This window comes from Bos indicus, chromosome 17 (genome assembly GCF_029378745.1).
Source record: "Bos indicus isolate NIAB-ARS_2022 breed Sahiwal x Tharparkar chromosome 17, NIAB-ARS_B.indTharparkar_mat_pri_1.0, whole genome shotgun sequence".
Taxonomy (NCBI): Eukaryota; Metazoa; Chordata; class Mammalia; order Artiodactyla; family Bovidae; genus Bos; species Bos indicus.
In genome coordinates this window covers 44,763,582-44,784,868 of record NC_091776.1, presented here as the reverse complement: position 1 = coordinate 44,784,868, position 21,287 = coordinate 44,763,582, and the positions used below count along the sequence as shown (strand labels likewise).

At 59.7% G+C, this 21,287-nt stretch overlaps 1 protein-coding gene across 29 annotated transcripts in view; it reads left to right on the top strand.

Moving 5' to 3' along the window:
* The window catches only part of FBRSL1 (fibrosin like 1), an 84,232-nt gene that overhangs the window by 1,633 nt on the left and 61,312 nt on the right, over positions 1-21,287 (top strand). For 28 of the 29 annotated variants that reach the window (XM_070769278.1, XM_070769297.1, XM_070769289.1 and 25 more), the window contains exon 2: positions 14,461-14,661. In XM_070769278.1, coding sequence (XP_070625379.1) covers positions 14,461-14,661 — 201 coding nt within the window. Of the gene's footprint in view, positions 1-14,460; positions 14,662-15,503; positions 18,202-21,287 lie in introns of those variants that run through there. The other variant, XM_070769303.1, reaches the window with a different exon arrangement.

Here is a 21,287-nt window from a genome sequence, read left to right as displayed (position 1 = left end):
GGAACAGGTTTGCCACTTTTTGTCTGGACGCGTGGATGCACCTGTGTCAGACCCTGTGCTAACACCCTCCCAGGTCCTCTGTTGTGCTCATCTGGGAAGCCTGGGATGGCTCCTGGGCCTAGGGGTCTTCAGCTAACACTCTCTGTCGGGGTGTGGTGGCGCAGGCCTAGGCTCTTATCCTGGGGAGAGGAGGCCCCAGGGCTGAGTTTTCAAGCCAGGTCCTGCCCTGCGGCCTCTGAGAGTGGATACACCAACCACCTTCCAGATGCGTAACCGCCCTGTCAGGTGGGGTAAAGACAAAAACGCTTACTTTGGCCTCCAGGGCCCTGCACCCCATCAGCTGGCCTCTGCCACCTGACATCCTCTTACACCAGCGTATCAGCCCCTTGCAGGTTCTGCCTCAGGGCCTCTGAACTTGCTGTTCCCTCTTTTGGGCTGTTCGGCGCCTTCATGTCTCAGCGCAAATGGCACTCAGAGAGGCTGTCTCTGGGCATGGCCTGAAGCAGCATCCCTTCCCCCCAGCTGTGCATCTCCCCTTGTTATTTCACACACTCTCTTTGCCGCCAGTTCCCACTCTTTCTGAAGCTGTCTGCTGTTTTGACGCTCCAGAACTTGTAGTTGGAAGAGAGCAGGCACAGAGGCTGTGTGTTTCCACTGAGAATTATAGTGCCCCCATGTTCCTGGAGTGAACCAGTGAGAGGAGAAACGGAGGTTCAGGGAGGCTGCGCCTCGGGTCACTCAGCGCCCCACACACTGCCTGCAGTGGCTCTGGCTGTACCCTCCTGCCTCAGGGGATACGCAGTGTGAGGGGGCTTCTGCAGGCTCAGACCAGCCCCAGCCAGATCGTGGTGAGAACGAGCTGCTTTCTGCTTGGCATTCACGCAGCCGCCTCACGCAGGGCCGCTCTACACAGCTTTCTCTGCCCTTCTGAGCCAGGGAAGGGTCTGCCTGTCTTGGAAAGTACGGGGCTTCTGGACAAGTCAAAACTTCTGGATCAGCCTGCTTGTTTGGCCTCATTTCTTGCTGAAGTGTAGTGGTTTTCCCCCAGAGTTCAGATAATTCATAATGAGGCTGAGTGACAGCACGCAGCGAACGAGTGCTCCCTCTACCAGGTGCTGTTCTGAACCTGTTTGTCCCCATTGCACAAATGGGGACACTGAGGCCCGTCGCTTGCCGTGTCAGGACCTCAGCGTGCCCAGACTCAGAGTTCTGCCAAGCCCTCGTGAGTCTGTCTTATAGCCTCCATGTGGATGCAAGCTACCACCCTTGGAGCATAACCTAATGTCAGCTGTGGGGGCCTGTGCAGAGTGCCAGTGTCCCTCAGGGCCTCCTTACCTTTGTCCTGAGGATGGAGGCCCCCACTCCCAGTCCTCCTTAGGCTCCCTATCCCTCTATGTCCTGGGAAGGCCCCCTCCACCCTGAGTCCTGGGCGGGTCTCAGGCCCCCTCACCCTCTACCTGGTGTCCCTGTGTCTGCTCCAGAGGAAGGGTGACACAGGTGCCTGCCTCTGGGGCAGCTGAGAAGACCACTGGCCACCTCTGTTAAGTGCTGTGGACACAGCAGGCGCTTCATAATGTGGTGGGGGTGTTGTCGACTGAGGAGGGGCCCCAAGTCTGTCTGGCTCAGGACGTGTACACAGTCCTGGGGGTAGGGTTATCTCCACTGGAATCCAGTGTCTGAGCTGAGGATGTGCAGAGGTCACGATCTGGGCGCGGGGTCGCACACCTAAGCCCTCGTCCCCTGTTGGCTTTCCAGTTTTCCGTTTATCCAGGTGGGGACAATGAGCAGGTTGCCATGGGATAGGGGCCCTGTGGTTGGGGCGGCACAGGGCATCTTTTCCCCAGAGCTTTCCCTCAAGGCAGCCAGCCCTTGCCCTCCGTGTTCCTTCGTGTTTCTCCGGATCTGGAGAGAGCGTTTGGCAATAGAACCACTCTTCTGGTTTGGCATCCTTTGTTTGATTCTTTGTTCATTTGCTTTTCAAACAGCAGAACACTTTTACCTGGATCGAGTCAATTTTTATGGAAAGGTATATTTTGAAAAAAGTTAGCACCAGACTCAGTCTTCTTCAGTAACTACTGTCCCCAGCTCCTGGCCTTTTCAGAGCATGTTATGCAGCTATAAACACACTTGTAGTCTTGCGCCTCTCCATTTTGCAGAAGGAAAAGGTTATCTGCCGCATCTGTACATGTCTGGGACGTGTGTGTCCGGGAATAGAGATGGAAAGGAAAACACCCAAAATTATAGCTGTGCTCACAGGCGACTTCCTTTCTCTAATTCTCTGTTTCTTACGTTTCGATCAACATGTGTAGCTTTTATAATCCACAAAACGTACACCTGAAGCCGTACATGACCTGCTCCACTTAGAGTCACGCTTGAGAAACCCTGCTCCCGCCTCCGACACATCAGCAGGTGGACAGTGGTGTGTGGGCAGCTGGTTTTGGCCCGGCTCCGCTGCTCCTGGATTTTGGGGCCGTCCAGGGGCTCGCTGTATGTTTCCCCAAAAAATAATGGAACCCTTCCCAGCTTGGGATGTGAGCCTTATGCCCGCTGAGGGGTGGGTTTAGGCCTGGATGTGGCCCTATGGGGGTGGGAGAGTCAGTGCAGGGTGCCAAGACACCCCCTTTCCTGGGCCACATTGGGGAGGGTCAGTAATGGTGATCCCTCTGCGAGTCAGGTTCAGTCCCCGCTTGGGGCAGAGAGCTGGTGGTCTGTGCTAGCTCAGTGCTCAAGGCCAGGCGTGTGAGTTGGGATATAGCCCCCGCAGCCCATGGACAGAAGCCCATGCTGTCGGTTAACCTGGGGGGCCACGTGCTCAACCCAGTCCTCAGACAGGGACAGTCAGGGCTGAGAACACACAGATGATTGGGTGCTGTGAGGAGAGCCAGCAGCCAGAGAAGCCTTCAGCATGGAAAACGTCCAAGTCTCCAGGCCAGAGCACCTCCTCCAGGCTGCCTTTTGCTCTTCAGATGGGGAAACTGAGGCCTGTGGTGAGTGGGTGGGGCCTTGCCTGCAGTCATAGGCTGGAGTTTGGAACCTGCCTAGGATGTGTTAGGGTGCTCCCGCTGCCCCTGCTCCACAAGGGCCCACAGCTTGTTGTGAGGTGTGCAGCTTCCAAGGGGGACCCTGGCAGCCAGTGAAAGCAAAGCCATCGCATGGACCCTCGGCCCACCTGAGTGTCCACCAGCCCAGGGCAGCACCGGTTTTGCTAATCGTGGGGTGGGAGGGGCTCTGGGCCCAGCCTCAGTCAGGCCTGGCGTCTCTGTACCATCACTGTCTCCTGTTGTGGGGGAGACGAGCTTTGTGGGAGCAGTTTTGACAATAGCAGCTGCTGAGCGCCTGTCTTGAGGACTTCCCTGTCCTCACACACCCACTTTGTAGAGAAGCAGATGAGGCCCGGGGAGGCCAGATCTTTACCCAAGATCTGCCCGCCGCCATCCCAGGCCACAGAAACTGCAGATCTTCCCCTGAACTTGGCTGCATTTTTCGGACACTCTTTGGGAAGAAGCTGAGCTTGAGCAGAGGGTGGTTCTGCCCAACATGTGAAGGGTCAGCCTTTTCGTGGGCTGCAGGAGCAATGCTGTGGCTGGGGCCGGCTGCCTGACCTCTGGGGAAGGGCCGACCCCCTGAGCACCGTGGGGATCTGCGCCGGACTGCAGAGCCTGAGGCTGCACTGGGCTCCGAGGGCTCAGCCGCATCCCCCAGTATCACCCTATGTCCATCTCGGGAAGTAGGGTCACAGGGAACACTCCGTGACACACAGCAGTGGCGGCAGCCGAAGTCCTGATGGACGGTGGCCTTGTCTATGCTGGCCAGCGTGTTACCCTCGCCTGCTCGCGAGCACAGGTGAGGGTCTTGAGCCCCTTGTTGGGCTGGGCCGTTTCCTGGGCTCCCTTACGCTGGCTCCCTCCCTTGTTCCCCCGTGACTGGGGCTTGTGTGCATGGCATTTGTGGCCTCAGCACCTCAGGCTTCCCTGTCTGTCTCACCTACACTGTGCCCATCCCCTGTGAAGGCCATGTGGAGCTGATGACAGAGAGAGTGGTGGGTACCTGGAGGCTGTGCTCTGCCTGGGGGAAGCATGGCAGAGAAGGGGTTCCACAGCCTGGAGCCTTCCCTTCCTGCTTGTCAAGTTTGCCTGGGATGAGCGGCAGCCTGGGCTGTGGGGCTCCTCCATGGCAGCTGCAGCGGCTTTCTCTCCGCCCTTGCTCTGGTTTCAGGGCCGTGTGTGCACGTATGTACTGTCGGGAGGGTGGGGGGTCCGCAGCCCAGGTATGTGTATGCAGCAAATTCTGTTCAGGTGGGCATTCGCTGCCTTCTGGAGGAAAGGTGCTGGAGTCTGGAAACTACACCCTCTCCATGGGTGTGGGGGTCACCGAGCTGGGGGCAGCCAGAGTGACAGCGGTGGCATACACTGAGACACCTTGAGCTATGTGGTTCTCATGCTCTGTGAGGAGCCCTGGGAGTTGGAGACCCTGTGCAGATGGGGAGACTGAAGTATTCACCTGGCCTCTCGTCTGGGGCAGAAGTCCAGCTGGACGGGGGCCAGGCCCAGGTGCCTGCTGTGGTCACACTTCCTGGGCCATGCTCCCTGCCCACACCCCTCTGCCAGGAGTCCCTTTCTGCATATCTTCGGTGACTGGGAATCTGCCTCCCTGAGGAGACATCCCCAGGTTCAGTCTTCATGAGGCCTCTGGGGAGCCAGGCCACTGCCCGTACAGAGGTTTCCAACACTGTGAGTTGTGTCACTGAACCATGGCCTCCCTCACTGGACTGTGCTTGGGATGGTCTCTCGCTGCTCTCAGTCACTGGGACCCAGGCAGTGGTGGCCCCGAGGCAGGCTGCGTGAGGCTCACGTGGGTCTCCCAGGCCTCTGGAAGTGACTGCTGGCCACCAGGGAGGGCTCTGAACCGTCCTGCCCTCCTGACTCATTGAGCACTGGCTGCATCTTGTGCCCCATGCCAGCTGTGGGCTTGGCTCCAGGCAGAGGAGGCGGACAGGTACCTAGACTCGCAAGAGACTGGAAGGAGGTGATGGGCTGTGATGACAGCATCTGCCATGAAGGCAAGGCAGGTGCTGGGGCAGGTGAGGCTTTCGGGTTAAGAGGCCATGGAAGTTCTGTGAGGCCAGGATGACTGGTCACCGAGGTCACCTGAGACGCTTTCTCCTTCCAGGAGCTGGAATCTGAAACCTGAGTGGAATCGAGTGCTTTGGGGAATTAGGGCAAATGTGGTATTTGGTTCCACTTCAGTGTGGAGAATCTTCTAGGACCCTGATTTGCCACAGTAGTTCTGGAAAGAAATCTCACTGAGTTTCCCCTTTTGTTCAGCTCACCAGGACTCCATGTGTGTGTGGGAGGAGAGCTGGTTTGGATCCTGGTGTGCACGTGGGGCTGGGGGGTGGGAGGCCGCTGTGCTGTGCGTGTGCGTATGTGGGGAGGGACCTTGACCTGGGAAAGTGTCTCCAGTGGCCCCAGCTCTGCTTCTCCCTTGGAACACATGTTTAGGGCGGTCACCGCCCTCTGGACTCTGCACGGAGCTGCGCATGTTGACCTGGCAGCTTGTGCTGGGGGAAGCAGAGCAGGCATCTGTGCCCGGCACCTGTGTGACCCTGTCAGGGGACCCCCACTTATGTGCCATTGCCAGGGAAGTACTAGGGGGCCAGAGCCCGGCCCAGTCAGTGGTGATACCAAAAATCACAGCGACAGGAACGACGACAGTCAGGGCCTTGGCTCACCTCGTCCTCCCAGCAGCCCCTGCAGCAGGTGCGTGCTGCTCCCATTGTCCTCAGTTTTCCCCTCTTAAAACTCAGGAGTTAAGTCACTTCTTAAATCTGCATGGCTGGCAAGTAGCAGAGCAAGATGAGAACCAGGCACAGGACCTAGGTCTGTGCTGTACTGGGGAGGGGCAGGGGACGGGGGGTGGAGGCCATGTAACCAGAGAACGGCAGGGCCCCCACCTGTCCAGCCTGGGCTTCACCCCTCTGGCCCGGGGCTGCATGTCTGACCACCCTGCTTTTCCTGTCCTTTGGAGGGAGGGCCCTCACAGTTTCACACTGAGTCAAGAAGTTGGCCCTGTGGGGATCAGGTGGGACCTCCAGACCAGCCACCACAGGAGCTCCAGCAATGTGTGGCCATCAGCCATGTCCTGATCCTCTCTCCCTGCCCTGTCCCACTGGTTGCTCCAAATCTGACATCTTTTGCCACCTTTGGTGCCTGGCAGTTGCCCCTCTCCCTGCAGACACTTTCCAGCCTTGGGGGAGGGCAGGGGTGTTCATGGTCCTGGCCTCAGGTCTCCCGCCTCTCGTAAGAGCCAGTCCCCACAGGGACCCATAGGGTCTGCCACAATCCCATCACTTATCTGACCTCACATACCATAGCTATCCCCTCTGGCCCCCAGGCTCGGCGCTGTGTGCTAATCCTCAGACCCTGGCAGGCCCCTGGCCAATGCTTTTCCCACATACTGCTCAGCCTGCCCTCACCTCAGTCTTGGCTCCACCTGCAGCCCCAGTGAGGATTTGTCAGACAGGAATGCTCATAGATTCATCTGGATAAAGCCAAGGGACCTTGACTCCTGGGATCACATCTCTGCCTGACCCAGATTCCCCAGGGATCCCCTGTCTGATGTCCATGGAATGAACCCATGTTCCCCTCGAAGCCTGGCCCTGCCTACCACCTCACCTCGGGCCCTGCACCCCAGGAGCTCCTGCGCGGGGCCCTGCCCAGCTCGCGTCATCACCCAGGACCTAGCTCAGGATGCTTCTTCCGAGGCCCTCCCATCAGTTGGGGCAGCCCTGTGCCTGCTCTGGGTCTCACTTTCCTCATCTAGGGGTGATAAGGTGGAAGTACCTACTAGTGGTCCTGTACCTCCCTATCTCTTCTCTGAGCTTGTTTTTCTTCATCCCCCACCCACACAGAACACGAGCATGAGATGGTTTAGCAGCAGCCGCCCTGGCTGCTCCCCTGCTGGGCCGGGCTGCAGCTGTGCAGATTCCAGGGCCAGAGGGGGAGCTCCCAGGACCACGAGCTTGAGAGGAACTGTGGCAGTCCTGGTTGAGCACTGGGTGCACTGTCTGGCTGTGGAGGAGCGGGCGCTGAACCTCTCGGGTGGGGCTCATGGCCTGAGGGGCCCTGAACAGAGACCAACCTCATGTCATTGTCAGAACAGTGGTTTGTGACCATTAAATCCCAGTGTAGTGCAAGTCAAGGGTTGGCCTGGGTCACGGGGGGTACCCACGCATGGACATGGTGTTGGGTGCTGACTTAAGCAGATCCACTGGGTGCAGACCTGAGCAGGTGGCTATCTTTGTCCACCATTACACCTCCTTGTCCACCAGGCGCTTCCAGTTTCCCCAGACCTCTGTCTGCGTCGTCAATCATCTGTCTGGCTTGTCTTTACCCACAGGGTGGGTGGGTCTGCGTGTTCTTTTTCCAGGTGACTCTTCTCTGTCCTGATGGCAGAGGCTCAGTCAGTGGATATGGGAAGAGATGGGTACCTTCACAGGGCCTGGGAGGGGGCGTCCCTCTGGGAGGGGCTCCCTGCCCATGTGCCAGGAGCTGGGGCCGGGAGGCACTGGCCGAGGCTGCGGTCATCCTGCTGGAGCCGGGCTCCTAACTCCGTGCCCTTGCCCATCTGCCCTCCGGTCATGCCCACCTCACCAGGTGCTCAGTGCCCTGTGCGCACTGTGGGCGGGTGCTCGGGGTAGGCACTGAGGAGGAGCACAGTGGGACCAGGATGCAATGAGGCAGGTTCTGGAAGCTTCCAGAGCAGCAGAGGTGTCAGTGAGGACTTCAGGAAACAGCCCTCAAGGGCAAGGGGACCCTCAGGGAAGCCTTGCCTAGAGAGTCAGCATACTGGGTGTGGGGCTGGAGCAGTGTGGGTGTGACATAGGCCGGGGACGGGTCAGAGAGGCAGTTCTGACCAGGTGGCGCGGCTGGAGGAGAGGCTGGACCTGGCCCCACAGAGCAGCCAGGCCAGCTCCCAGTTCAGCGTCTGAGCCCAGACAGGTCCCAGGCTGGGGGCTGAAGTGCCTGTGGCCTTCCTGCACCTGGAGCAGGGCCCAGGGCAGGGCTTAGGGCAGGCGGAGGACCTTCTCAGTCCCCCATCTGGCCCCCAGCCCCCTGTGTGGGCGGGGAGGGCCTCTAGCAAAGCCTGTCTAGATGGAGGCAGATCCTCTTGTGGTGGTTCACAGGGCTTTGCTTCCCTGTCTCTCTAGGACTTCCCTGACTTTGGCACTTAAGTCCCATGTCCCCAGAACCCTCTTAGTCCCAGGCAGACATGGAGAGTTGGTCCCTTGGGGATTGGGAGCATCGGATGCTGGTGGTCAGTGCAGAAGCTACCTGCTTTCTGGCTGGGGGGAGGGGAAGGGGTTACCTCCTGGGGAAAGACCCTAGCAGTAAGCCACGGGCTCCCCCGGTCACTGGGAGGAAGCACCTGCACGTGGGGTCTCTGCCCCAGCGTGTGAACCACAGCCTAGAGGAGCAGGGTGGAGGGGCTGCGGTTTTACTGAGGTAAGCGGGTGCGGGAGTGTTGAGCCAAACTTGCAGGTGAGGGGCAGCGAGCCATGTGCATGCCAGGGCAAAGGAAGCAGCTGGGCCAAAGCCCTGGGGCAGACAAGCTCTGATGGGAGATGACAGCCTGCCAGGTGAGCCGGGGGTGAGGCTCTGAAGGTAGAATGGGTGGGGCCCACACTCAGACTGCAGGCAGGTGGGATTTGACCTGAACTCCTGGAACCACAGAGAGCAGATGCCTGAACAGGAGTCGGAGAGTGCTGCTGGGGCCCTCGAGTCCAGGAGGTTCTGGGAGACAGGCAACCTCAGCCACCCTACAGCCCCCTGGCCCTGTCCCAGGGTGACATGGCCATCCCACAAGGCCTCCCTCCAGGAAGTGAAGGGGCAGGTGGGGTGGGAGGCAGTGGTGAGGTCTTGTGTGGGCCGTCCACTGGGGCCATCTGCGTTCTCACCCTCCTGAGGGGGCCGTGAGAGTTGCCCAAGTTTGGTGAGGAGGGGTGAGCTCTGTGGGGTTGGGGTCCAGGTATTGGGGAACAGACCCCAACGTGGTTCACAGAATGTGGAAGGGGGCTCCTGCCCAGTTGGAGAGAGGTGGCCACGCCTTTGCCTGCAGAATCTGTGGCCTGGAAGGGCCTGATCCACGTGGGAGCAAGCAGCCTTGGCCCCCAGCGAGGGGAACAATTCTGAGTCTGTGTTTGCCAGTTTTAATTACTTTTATTTCTTCATGGTTGGTTTACTGAAGAACAGTTTGAAATTTTATTGGTGGTGCATAGTATTAATGTTTAGGGGAGTTAAAAGTATTCACATGAAATTGCCACAAGAAAACCTAATCTGTGATTTCATAGCAGCTTGCCCCCCACCCCAGTGGTCCGGGGAGGGTCCGAGGGCCTGGTCACTCGGGGGCTTCACTGCTGGTCCGTTGCCTCAGGCGGCCAGGGATTGTGCACCTCCGTGCCCCGCAGCGCCTGCTCTGAGGGCCCCCTGCGTTCGGGCGAGGGTGCCAGGGCCTGCATGGCCGCATCTGCCCGTGTTTTGCTCGAGGGTGCAGCCCGGAGGCTCCGTGCTGACGGAGGGCTACCTGGACACCCCTCTTGGGTCACCTCACTTGTCACCTCTGGTGATGGCAAGGGCTGGCCACTGCCCAGGCTGGCTAGAGGTTCCTGGGTCGCTGGTGGACATGACTGCAGACCCTGGAGCACTGGAGTTCGTCCTGGCTCACCCTGCATCGTCACAGCCTTGGCAGTGCCTCATTGCCCCGTTTGTACTCGGGAGCACTTGTAGTAGCATCATTGTGGGCCTGCAGTGTGGCTCCAGAAGCAGCTGTGGGTAAAACCCCTGTGCCTGGGCACAGCTGCTGCTCCAACCTCCAGATGAGGAAATTGAGGCCGGCAGGGCAGTGACCCTGCATGTGCCCAGGCATGGCTGAGCCTTTTAAAGGGGCCCAGACAACCCCCCCCCACCACCACCAGACTGGCCTCACAGGCGAGGGCAGCCCCAGCCTTGGATACCAGGGGCAGGGCTGGCTCGTGCTCACCAGCTGCACGCACAGAACAGAAGCCCGGGGAGCTCTGGGAGCGTTCTCAGGGCAGTGACTCGCTGTGGGAGCAGCGTCTGGACCCCGGTGAGCCCTGCTCCAGAGAAATCCTGCTGAGATGGCGCGTTTCCTTCCAGGAGAGGAAACTGGTGGGGCCGTTGGCTTAGAGTTCATCCTCTCGAACCTTCAGGCGGGAAATGCTGTGGGCCTCTCTTAGAGCCAGGACGTGTGTGGCACGAGGCCGCCCGCCTGTGGAAGCCAGGGAGCATCTGCACAGGGCCCACGCCAGGCGCATGGCAGCTTGGCCAGGGCAGGTGGCTTTCCTGCTCCCCCACTCCTTCCAGACGCAGAAGGTCCTGTCCTGGGGACCCACGTGCCACCATGGGCTGTGGCTGGGATGGAACTGGACTGAGTCCAGTCCTGGGGAGAGAGGCACGGGTGTTTCAAGTTTCCTGACAGTCTAGTTGTTTTTTAAAGAAAAATAGCAGAAAAAGTGACAAGTTAGAACAATTCGTGATTGACGTGTGTCTTTTTTACCACGTGAATGATGCAGTGGCCCTATATGTCTGGAGAGATGACCTAGAGTTTTCCTGAGGCCCTGCCAGAACTTGCAGAGGGGCTGGGGCTAGTGGCAGAGGGAGGGAGGGGTCCCGGCCCGGAGAGGGTGGGGTCCTGGAGGAGGTTCTATCTGCAGCGCCCACCACATAAGTCACTCCCATGCTTGCTTCCCTTCCCTGTCTGTCCAGCCCATTTTGTCTCCTTGGTTCACAAATGATTGTTAGAAAGACAGATCCCTGCCCCCGCCATGTGACCCCTTAGGGCAGGTTGCCCCTACAGGTTTCATGGTTAGTGGTGGACTGTCCACACATTCTCTCCCTTTGCTCAGACTTCCATCACAGACAGCCCTCTTCTGTTTCTGGGGCTCAGACGTGACAGCTCAGAGGTTATCCCCTGGACCGGAAACAGCCTTTGTGACTTTGGCCATGTAGGTCAAAAGTGGCCTTGGATGGCCCTAAGAAGGCCCTGAGGTGGGTACTTGCTCCTTCCTCCCTGTGAGAGCTCAGCCCACAGTGACGCGTGAGGTGCGCACCTCAGGATCAGGACACACAGGGGCAGGAGGCTTACTCTTTCCAGGATGAAATGGTCCACGGGAAGGTGGGGAGAGAAAGCTTGCCACTTCGTGTGGCAACAAGAAAGTCACAGTGCCTGTGTTGGGTAGGAGCGGGGCTCCAAAGGATGGGAGATTGGGCCCAGGGGCCTGGTCAGTGCAGCTGCAGTGTCCTGCGCGGAGACTCCGCCCCAGACTCCTGTCCAGGCTGCGGGGTCTGAGTGTGTGCACGCCTGTGTGTGGGGGGGTTGGGGGGGAGATTCCTCAAAGCCCCGTCTCCTTATATCTGTGGGCCCACTTATATCTGTGGGCCCATTAGGTGGTGTCTGCCCATGCCTTCTGCGTTGGCGAGTGCCGCGTCAGCCTGGTCACAGGTGCTCGGTCAGATGGGAAGGTATGTGAACAAGCCTGCATTTCCGTCTGTAGACTGAGTGTGGCAGGCGGCTCCGTGCATGTGGGCCAGCCCAGTCCCATCTGCCAAAGACCTACGTGGGACAAAAGCCTCTCCCTCCCCTGAGGAAGCCTTCTGAGTGGGGTTACGGCCTTTTCCACCTTCGGATGGGAGGCTGGGGGGAGGCGGGGACCCATGGGTGGTCAATGAGGTTCTGAGGGGACAGACCTGCAGCCTGGCGCCAGTGGACAGGTGGGGGTTCCGGGGGCCTCGCTGTTTTCCAGGGCCTGGGTGGGAACAGTTGAGTGACCAGGAATCTCTCTGGACTTCTCTGGGCCTTGGCCTCTGTCTGTAAAGGGGTTGGCATTCATGTGTCATGGGCACACCAGGAGTCCATATGTATTGAGTACCCTGCGTGTGGGAAGCAAGCTGCTGTGTTCACCAATGCTTTCTGTCAGTGGAGGCACAGCTTCAGTGTTGTTCCCCAGGGAAGCCCATGGCCATATGCAGGGCCAGCTGCTAACTGCTGTCAGACGTCAGAGCCTCCTTTGGCCTCCCTCACATCCCCAGGAGACAGGCATGCACCTCTGAAGTGGCTCCTTCCCTTCCACTTGCTTGTCTGCATTAGCCTTCCCTCTTTTTGGGAGTCGTGACAACTTGCCTGATGGGCCCACTCCCTCCTGATCTGATCCCAGGTGCCTGGAGCCGAGCTGGCATACAGTTGGCGCTCACTGCCACTGTAATGAGTTGGCCTGATTCCTATGGGAGGGGCAGGCGCGGAGAGTCCTGGGATCAGCAGGGACTCTTGTCGGCAGGGCATGAGGTGGGGAGCAGCCCCTTCTGACTGAGACAAGCTGGTGCCCTGGGGGGTTCCAGAGGTGGCTGCAAAAGTGCAGGTGATCTGTGGGTGTCTCTGGGGTCCGATAGCCCAGAGTGTGAGCGTGGGAAAGGGCTGTTCTGCACCCAGCAAGTCTGGGTCCCCCTTGCGGCTCAGGCAGAATCTGCCTGTGGAACTTTGGTCAGATCCACAACTGTGGGCCTGGCAGGTCATCAGTGGGGACCTGAGTTCCAGGCTGGCAGGACTGCTGTGTGGCATGGTGTCTGACCTCACGGATGTCCCAGGACAGGTGCCCCACCTGTGGCCCCCACAGCTCAGCTGACCTTTAGGAGCCCCCATCCCCACTGGGACACCATCCCTGTCTCTTCCTGGTATTTCTGAGTTGACATTGAGGATAGGGCAGGGGCGTGCAGAAAGGTGAGCGTGCGAGCGCTTGGTGAGGGGGCAGGCGTCACAGGGTGCGACATGCTTCCTCTTGAGAGGCTATGGATGGCATTTCACTCCCCACATCCTGCTTAAGCTCCAGGTCTGCGTGCCTGTGGGTTTGGGCCTGGGAGAGGGGAGGGATCTGTCACCACTGCCGTGTGCAGCCGCGGAGCGGGGTGGTCAGTCAGCCTGCAGTTGGATGTGGTTGCTCCCAGGCCAGGCCACAGGCCACACCGGACAGGGCAGTCAGGGTGCCTGGAGGGACAACTCCCAGTCTGGTTGGCCTCATCGGCGCCCCTGGTGAATTCTGGAAAGTGTGGGCCCTGCTCACTGGGTGGGAAGAGGGACGTGGGGAGTCTTCTTGAGGTGGCTGCGGACCTTGAGTTGGAGGACCCCACCCGCAAGCACAGCACCTCCTGTTTCCTGTCTTCTGTCCAGGGGACCAGAGCAGACTGGGATTTCGTTCTTCCTGCCATCCGCTTAAGTGCCTGGGGACACTTCTTGCAGGGCCGTGGGATAAAGTCACCGTTGCGCTCATTCAGGCTTTCCTCCTTGTCTCTTCCCTGGACAGATGCTCTTGGAGTCTGCTGAGTCCCTTGTTGGCGTTTCCTTACCTCTCTCTTACGCAGCCCCGTGGTGCTGGAGCTGCCTCCAGCTTCCCCGTGGATGCCAGCGAGAGGCACCTCACCTGCTCAGTACATATCAATGCCAGGTCCTCCTGGGTTCTGGGCACATGGGCAGGGCTGTGTGTGTTGGGGACTCGGGGAGCGGGGCATCCAGACCTCTGCATAGTTGGAGCTGTGCAGGCAGTGCAGAGGCTTGATGGGATGGGAGACCACATTGTCGTTGTCAGCATTAGGGTAACACATGCTTGTTAAACACCCACTGTGCATCAGGCTCAGCTCTGGGTGCTAGGTACAGCTGTGAGCAGGGCTGGCCCACATCTCTGCTCTAGGGCTGGATCTGGGGTCGCTGAAGCCCTGCACACCTGGCTGAGATGGAGACTGCTTTCCCAGGACGGTTCCCATCCGGTCAGGATGCCAAGCTGCAGGGGATTTGGGCTGATAGACCCACAGGTGGCTCAGGACCAGAGGAGGAGGCAGCTGGAGTTGCACCATCTCTGCCTTTGGCCAGCTACTGTGCTAATGGCCCTCATCCCAGGGCTCACCCTGGTTTCAGACTGGGAATCTGAGGGCCACTCCCAGGACGGGCCATGTCTCACAGAGGCCAGCACAGCCACCAGTCTCAGTGCCTGCTTCCTGTGAGCTTGGTTGAGATGTCACACTGGGCCAAGGATCAGGGCACCCTGTTACTGGCTGGGCTCCTTGGGAAACACCCCAGTCATACTCCCCAAACCCCTAGTCCTGACAGGCCCGCCCATACTCATCTGACCCATGTATGCACTACCCGTCCCTTCATCTCCCTTCACTCCCCTCACGTGGCCCTCCCAGGATGGGAGGCTTCTTTGCAAGCTTAGAGTGGTAGGCTGACAGCCCGCTGTGGAGGGCGGCATGGGCTGCGGCCCCTCAGGTGGGCACTGGCACGTGCACAGGGCCCCACCTTTGGCACAGCATAGTCTCTCATGGTGCCACAGGTGGGATAGCTAACACTCCATGTGTCACCACCGATTAACTGGCTTTGTTCCTCCTCATCCCGCAGAAGGACATGGCCCTGAAGCCACACGAGCGGAAGGAGAAGTGGGAACGTCGCCTTGTCAAGAAGCCCCGGGAGGCAGAAAACTGCCCATCTGCAGAGCCAAGTGAGAACGGGCGGCCCCTGGAGGCAGGCAGCTCTGAGCAGGACCTGGAGACCCCCTGTGACCGAGGGAAGAAGAAGGTCCCTCTGCAGCCCACCAAGCAGGTGAGCCCCGGGCCCCTCCCACTCAGAGCCATGGGCTCTGTGCCTTCTGCCCCCGGGCAGCCTTGGGGCCACACCAGCACCTGGACACCACCCATCGGCAGCTGGGCCTCCCTGGCAACGTGCTCCATCGTTGTCGGGGGTGAGGTATGGGGCACACGTGGACTGGGGCCAGGGGCACCCGTCCGCTGGAAGTCTGAGGGTCCTGAATAGAGGCAAGAGGCACCTCGGGTGGGTCACAGCCAGAGGCCATGCCAGGCCAGGAACTGGGGGCGGGGGTGTCTCGGCTCAGGCGGGACGGGAGGGTGCACCGCTGATAGGCTGGCCCCGTTTCCTCATTGCGTCTGTCAGGCTCCGCCGACTACGGGGTGTCCAGCGTGTCTGTAATGCGTGGGGTCCAGGCTCATTGCTCCGTGCTCTCCATGTGCTAAACTTAGGCGAAGCGCAGTGTCTGCAAGATGGGGGGAGTCACATCACTTGTTTGGTGGCCCAGGCGCAAGGAGCAGCCCCGCTGAGAGCAGGCCCTCAGTGGGGGGTGATCCTTGCTGTCACCCAGAGCCCAGCTGGCATGGGGCAGGGAGACTGGGGCCAGGGGCTTATCTCCCAGAGCACAGGGTTCTGTCCTAGGTGTCGGCTCAGCACTGCAGCTGCTTTCCTCTCAGGGACTCACTGGTTTGCGCCTTCTGTTCAGAGAGGGGGTTCTTCTTGGTGTTTCACACTCCACTTTCAACTCCCTTGGGGATTGGAATGCTGGTGAGGGGGCAGCATGTCTCAGGGACCCGGGCTGGATGGGGGGTCTACAGACACACCTGCCCAGGTGGACACGTGCTCTTTCTTCCATGCAGGTGTGCTCCCCAGAAGGGGGGCCGCTCCCAGCCAACCACTGGGACCAGAACGGCCCGGCCCAGCGCCAGCAGCAGCTCCAGCCCAGCCAGCCCCAGGGGTCACTCCCAGCCCCGTGTCAGCGCTGCCAGCCCCGTCGGGCTTCCCCGGACCCCGGGCAGCCCTGCCAGCCCCAGCGGCCACTCCCGGGTCAGCGCAGCTGGCCCCAGCGGTCACTTCTGGGCCCAAGACAGCCCTGCCAGCCCCGGCGGTCACTTCTGGGCCCAGGTCAGCCCTGCCGGCCCCAGCAGCTGCTTCCAGCCCCAGATCAGCCCTGCCGGCCCCAGCGGTCACTCCCAGCTCAGCCCCACCAGCCGCGTTGGGCACTAGCCCCCAGGCAGCGCTTCCGGCGCCTGCGCTCCCTCCTGGCCCCGTGGCAGCGCTGCCGGCCCCTACGGTCCATCCTGGCCCCGTGTTACCTCTGTCGACCCCTACGGTCCATCCTGGCCCCGTGGCACCGCTGCCGGCCTCTGCGGTCCATCCTGGTCCCATGCCACGTCTGCCGGTCCCTGCTGGCCCTCTGGCACCGCTGCTGGCCCGTGAGGTCGTGGGTGGGCCCGTGTTTCCGTGGCCAGCCCAGCAGGGCATCCTCAGGACAGCGGTGCCGGCCCCTTCGGTCACTGCTAGCCCAGTGCCAGCGGTGTCAGCCCCCTCAGTCGCTCCTCATGCTGCGTCCACGTCGCCGGCCCACCAGCTCACCCTCAGGCCAGTGCTGCTGCCCCCGGCGGGCATTCCTAGCCCCATGCCAGCCCCGAAGATCCCTCCTGGGCCAGCCCAGCCGCCCCCGGCGGTCACTGCTTGGTCTCAATCAGCCCCAGCAGTTAGTTGAAGCCCCAGAGCAGCCTGGCCCCCCCAAACCTTCACTGCTGGGCCCTGGACAACCATGCCAACAAAAGCGGCCACTCATGGACCCAGAACAGCCTCACCCACCCAAGCGGCCACTCTTGGGCCCAGAACAGCCCTGCCGACGAAAGCGGCCACTCTTGGGCCCAGAACAGCCCTGCCAGCCCCTGCGGTCACTTTTGGGCCCAAGCCAGCCCTGCAAGCCCCAGCCGTTACTCCCCTTACCTGAGCGCCCTTCACTCCTGGGTCGGCCAACTCCACCCCGGCGGCCTCTCCTGGGGCCCCCGAGCCAGCCACGGCAGTCCCTGCTGAACCTGGCGCGGGCCCATCAGCCCCAGCTCTCCCTCCTGGCCCCAGGCCAACCCTGCCAGCCCCTGAGGTCACGACGGACTCGATCCTCCACCCCTGCGGTGGCCCGCCAGGCCCCGTCCGTGAGCCCTGGAGCCTGATGCCCGTTCTCCCAGACCACCCCAGGTGTGGCTCTGCTGAGCCAGGCCAAGGGCCCCCTCACCCTGCAGCCTGAGACGTGTTGTCAGACTGGTCAGAGGCCTTCTCCAAACAGGCCAGGCTGTTTGCGGTTGGAAGCTGAGGCTCAGCAGAGGCGGGAGCCCCCTGCAGGGCCACCACCAATCTGAGGCCCCCCTGCGTCAGGAAGAGAGGAGATGACCTCAGCACCTTCCCACCTTCCACAGGCTCACCCCCACTGTGCCCACTGCGTTGTGACATGCACGCCCCCAGGAGAGGGAACACAGCTACCCCCAAGGGCTCAGGCTTGGGGTTGGGGGGCGGTCCTTCAGCATCTCTCTGTGCCTCTAAAGTGCCCACGTGTCCTTCAGTGTTGAAGTTCCATGCCCAGGTGTACTGTTGAGAGAGAGAGTTTGTGTGTACATGTACACAGCGTGTGGTCTGCAAGTATGCGCGTGTCCATGGAAAGAGAGAGAGAGAGTGTGTGTCTGTGTGTGAGATTTTGGGAGGTGTGCCAGCTGTAGGCCTTGCTCTCCTTGAGCCCCTCTCCATCTGGCCAGTGTGCATTCCCTACGCCCCTCACCAGGCAGAATGTGGGCACAACCAGAGCCTGGCCTGGGCCCTTACTTGCCTGCCCTCTGGCAGAGGGTCACGTTTGTCCAGCTCCAGGGTCCTGTGACTGTGGAGAGAGGACCTGAAGGATGCTCAGGGCCGTCCATGGTTGAGTGGGTCTGCTGGTGCCAAGGAGGGTCCCCTTGGGAGTCTGTTTCCACCCTGATGGCTGGGCAGTGAGGCGGAGGGCAGTCTCCCACCCGCTTCCCCAGCTTTGGACCAAGAAAGCTTGCAGGGCCCAAGGCCATTCCCAGAATGTCTGCTCCCAGCCTCCCACTTGTCCCCTACAGCTTTCTGGCTCCCCGGCCCCCCAGGACGTCCCCCGTCAAGACAGACCTCACACTACAAGGCTTTCTCTGCTGCACCCCCACCCTGCTACCAGACCCACATCTGCACTCAAGGGTCATCCACCCCTTGCCCCTGGAGTCCCAGCACAGGTGGGAGAGCAGCATCGGCCACCAGGGCTCTGCTTTGTGCGTCCGTCTTACCCGGCTGTGATGGTCACTTCTAGTACTGACCTGGTTCACGGAGGCCACAGACACACACACCGCACCCCCACCCCACCCCACCCTGGTTTCCAGGCCCAAGCCTTCCTCCCTGCTTGGTCGTGAAGACCCTGACACTCCGGGGTCCTGACACCCAGAGCAGGGCCTGCAGATACCTGGTCTCCCTCCCAGAAACATGGGGCTTATTTTTCTGATTAAAGAAAATAAAAAGTGCTGTGCCATTATTTTTATAATAGCATCAGTGTTTGTAATTTAACAGTTTGTGTCGTATGGAAAGTGATTTATTCTAACAAGTGGTTTTCTGCACATCTGGACTTGCCTCTCGTTTATTCCATTTCAGCTGAGTTGCAGGAGAGCAGCCAGGGGAGAGGGTGCCCAGGCAGGGGGGCGTCTGGCCCGGACATGGCTCACTGTGCCACATGGTGTGGGCCTGGGGGCATCAGCTCACCGTAATGACCCTCCACGCCCTCCTGGCAGCCTACTTAATGGACCGCTCCTCCTGTCCTGTTTCTTGGAGCCCCAGCTGTGGAAGGGGTCTTTTTCTCAATGCCACTGAAGGTGCTTCTCAAATCTTGTCATTGACTCCCACGTAGTGCCACTATCCCGGTGTTGTGCACAGAGGGTGGCAAGGCCACCCTCTCCCTCCCACTGCCCTGAACTCTCAACCCAGATGCAGTCTGAGCATCTCTGCCTCCAGGCCCTGTGCGTGCTCTTGTCTGGGCATGTCTCAGGCGGGGCAGGCCAGGACTGGACAGTTGGTCACCACCTTTCTAGGCCTTTGTGCTCTGGGAATGTTGGCTGCAGTACCTGGGTGCCACTTAGTTGGGGAAACACAGCTCTTGGGGGCAGCATCTCTGATGGCAGGAGAGGGGCGGGGAAGAGGGCTGAGCCCACCCCGCTGTGGGTGAACTCCATGGTGAGTTGGGGTGGGGCTGTTCCTTGTGTGATCACTGCCGAAGAAAGGACTTGGGTTCCATCTGGATTTAGCAGGGCTCTTTAACCCCAACATGACTCTCTGTGGCCACAGCTGGCCTCAGGTCAAAGTGCCAGGACCCTGAGGGGTGTGCACTGGCCATAGAGGGGACTGGATCACATGCGTCGTGTCCTGGGGGACCCATGTGCATGAAAAAATACAGGTGGTCCAGTGTGACCAGATCAGTGTTTCTGAGAACAATGGGAAACCTGGGTTTTTCTGTGGATTCAGTGGATTTTTTCAAACATTGGTGGCTAATTCTAATTTGATGACTCACCTTGCTGGCCAGAGGACACAGCTGTGTGGGCTTTGCATGGCCTGGTGGCAGAGGTTTGGGCCCTGGCAATTGTCCTGGCCCTGAAGCCAAGGGTGTGCGATGTGGCCCACCTCGTTGTGGGGAGAATGGGGCAGCCTGGCCCGATGGGCAGAGTTGGAGTCTTTGGAGGGGGGTATGCCTTGGGGGTCTAGGGTAGGCCCTGTGCTGCCCCAGGGAGCCCTTGGATGGAGACTGGAGCCTGGGTACAGTGCTCTACTGGGGCCTTTCTGGACCCTGCGGCCCACCTCCTCTTCTGCAGACTGGGCCATGGGGAGGGGACATGTGCCTTCTGTACAGGAGCCCCTGATGCGATGCCTGGTCACTATTAATCCTTTGCTGTGTGTTGGCTGTTGTGGTTTTACTGTCAGGTTGAGTAAGGGGTGACCAGGTAGTCTGTCCAAAAGCAACACAGAGATGGAACCTACCTACTAAACAGGACCCCTTGGGATCCACCCAGTGGGTGGGGAGGGCCATGAGCACGGGTGACCCCGCTGAGTCCGCAGGTTCCCAGCCCTTTAAGGGGATCGCACGCCACCTTCAGCGTCCACCTGGGACACCTGTCCAGGCTGGTGGTTTCCAGGGGGAGATTGCTTGTCGGCTGCCATGCACAGGGCTTCCCTGCATGTGTGTGCACAGCTGTCTTGAGCACAGAGGTGCTCCCCAGGTGAGCGCCTAGTCACTCCCCATGAGTTCTGCTCCTTCACGGGGGGGACACCCTGGGGAGGATGGGCCCCTGGACCAGCCACTCACTGCACGACGACTTTGTCAGCACCTAAGGCACCAGGCACACGATGCATCTTGACCAAGGCAGATCACCCCTGCCCCAGGGAGCCTCTGATGGGGCAGACATGGAATGTGACACAGTCCCTTAATGTATTAGAAGAGCCAGGCCTACATCTGTGTGTAGAGACACTTGGCTGGGCAGGGAAGCTGGTGGCCCTCCTTCACCAGCCAGAGGCTGCACTGACCACAGAATATCCTTAGCAGTTCACCAGGTCGGGAGCTGGGGTGTCTGAGGAAGGTGATGTCCGTGTCCAGCCACCTGCTCCTGCCTGGGGGGCTGGACATGAAGCCTATCCTGGGGGTGGGACTAGAGGGCTTGAGACTGAGAGGGGCACCACCCAAACTCCTGGAGGGGTCCCAGGGGCCTTGTTAAAAGGCAGGTTCTAACCCTGCAGAAGCTTAGACTAGCTCTCTTTGCTGGGACTATGATGGGAGCCACATTAAAAACATAAAGAGTCAAAATTAGCCCTAACATATTTTAACTCTGTATACCATCAGCACCGTGTATCCACGGATATAGAGGGCTGACTGGGGCTGCATCATTTTATATAAAGGACTTGAGCATCCATGGAGTTCTGGTATCTGTAGGGGGCTCCTGGGGGGCTTCCCCAATGGCTCAGCGGTAAACAATGTGCCTGGAATCAACCTCCCATGGACACCGAGGGACAACTATATTCTAAATAGTATCATTTCAATATGTAGTCAGTGTGAAAATTAACAGGGGGATATTCTACTTTATTTTTGCACCACGTATCTTTCTCATGCAGCCCTTCTCAGTTGGCCTCAGACTGGTCCAGTGTGCTTCAGAGGCAGAAAGGTGTCTTTCCCAAGTTCACTGTCTCCTCACACTTGCCACTCTTGTTGGCTTTCTCATTCTTGCACTCAGCCAGCCCTTGGTTTGAACCCCTACCACTTGGGCAGCAAAGCCAAGCACCTGTCAGCCTAAAACCTCCCCTGTGAGCATCAGGTCCGTGTATCCAGGGCCAATACCCTCCACCTCAGAAGCCACAGCCCCCTCACTGAGTGAGAACGAGCCAACACAGCTCCAAACCTTCCTTCACCTCAGTGGGGAGCTTGGCTTCTGCCCCGGGGATCGGGCCAGGACCGGGGAGCCATCTTCCACTGCTCACTTCCCCACCCAGGCCAGCCCTTTGCTTCCACCTCCTAACTCTCCTTCTGAAAGGATTTCACTAGAAAATTAAAGTGGAAATAAGAATTCATCATACAGAATGCATCTCATAGGGTACAG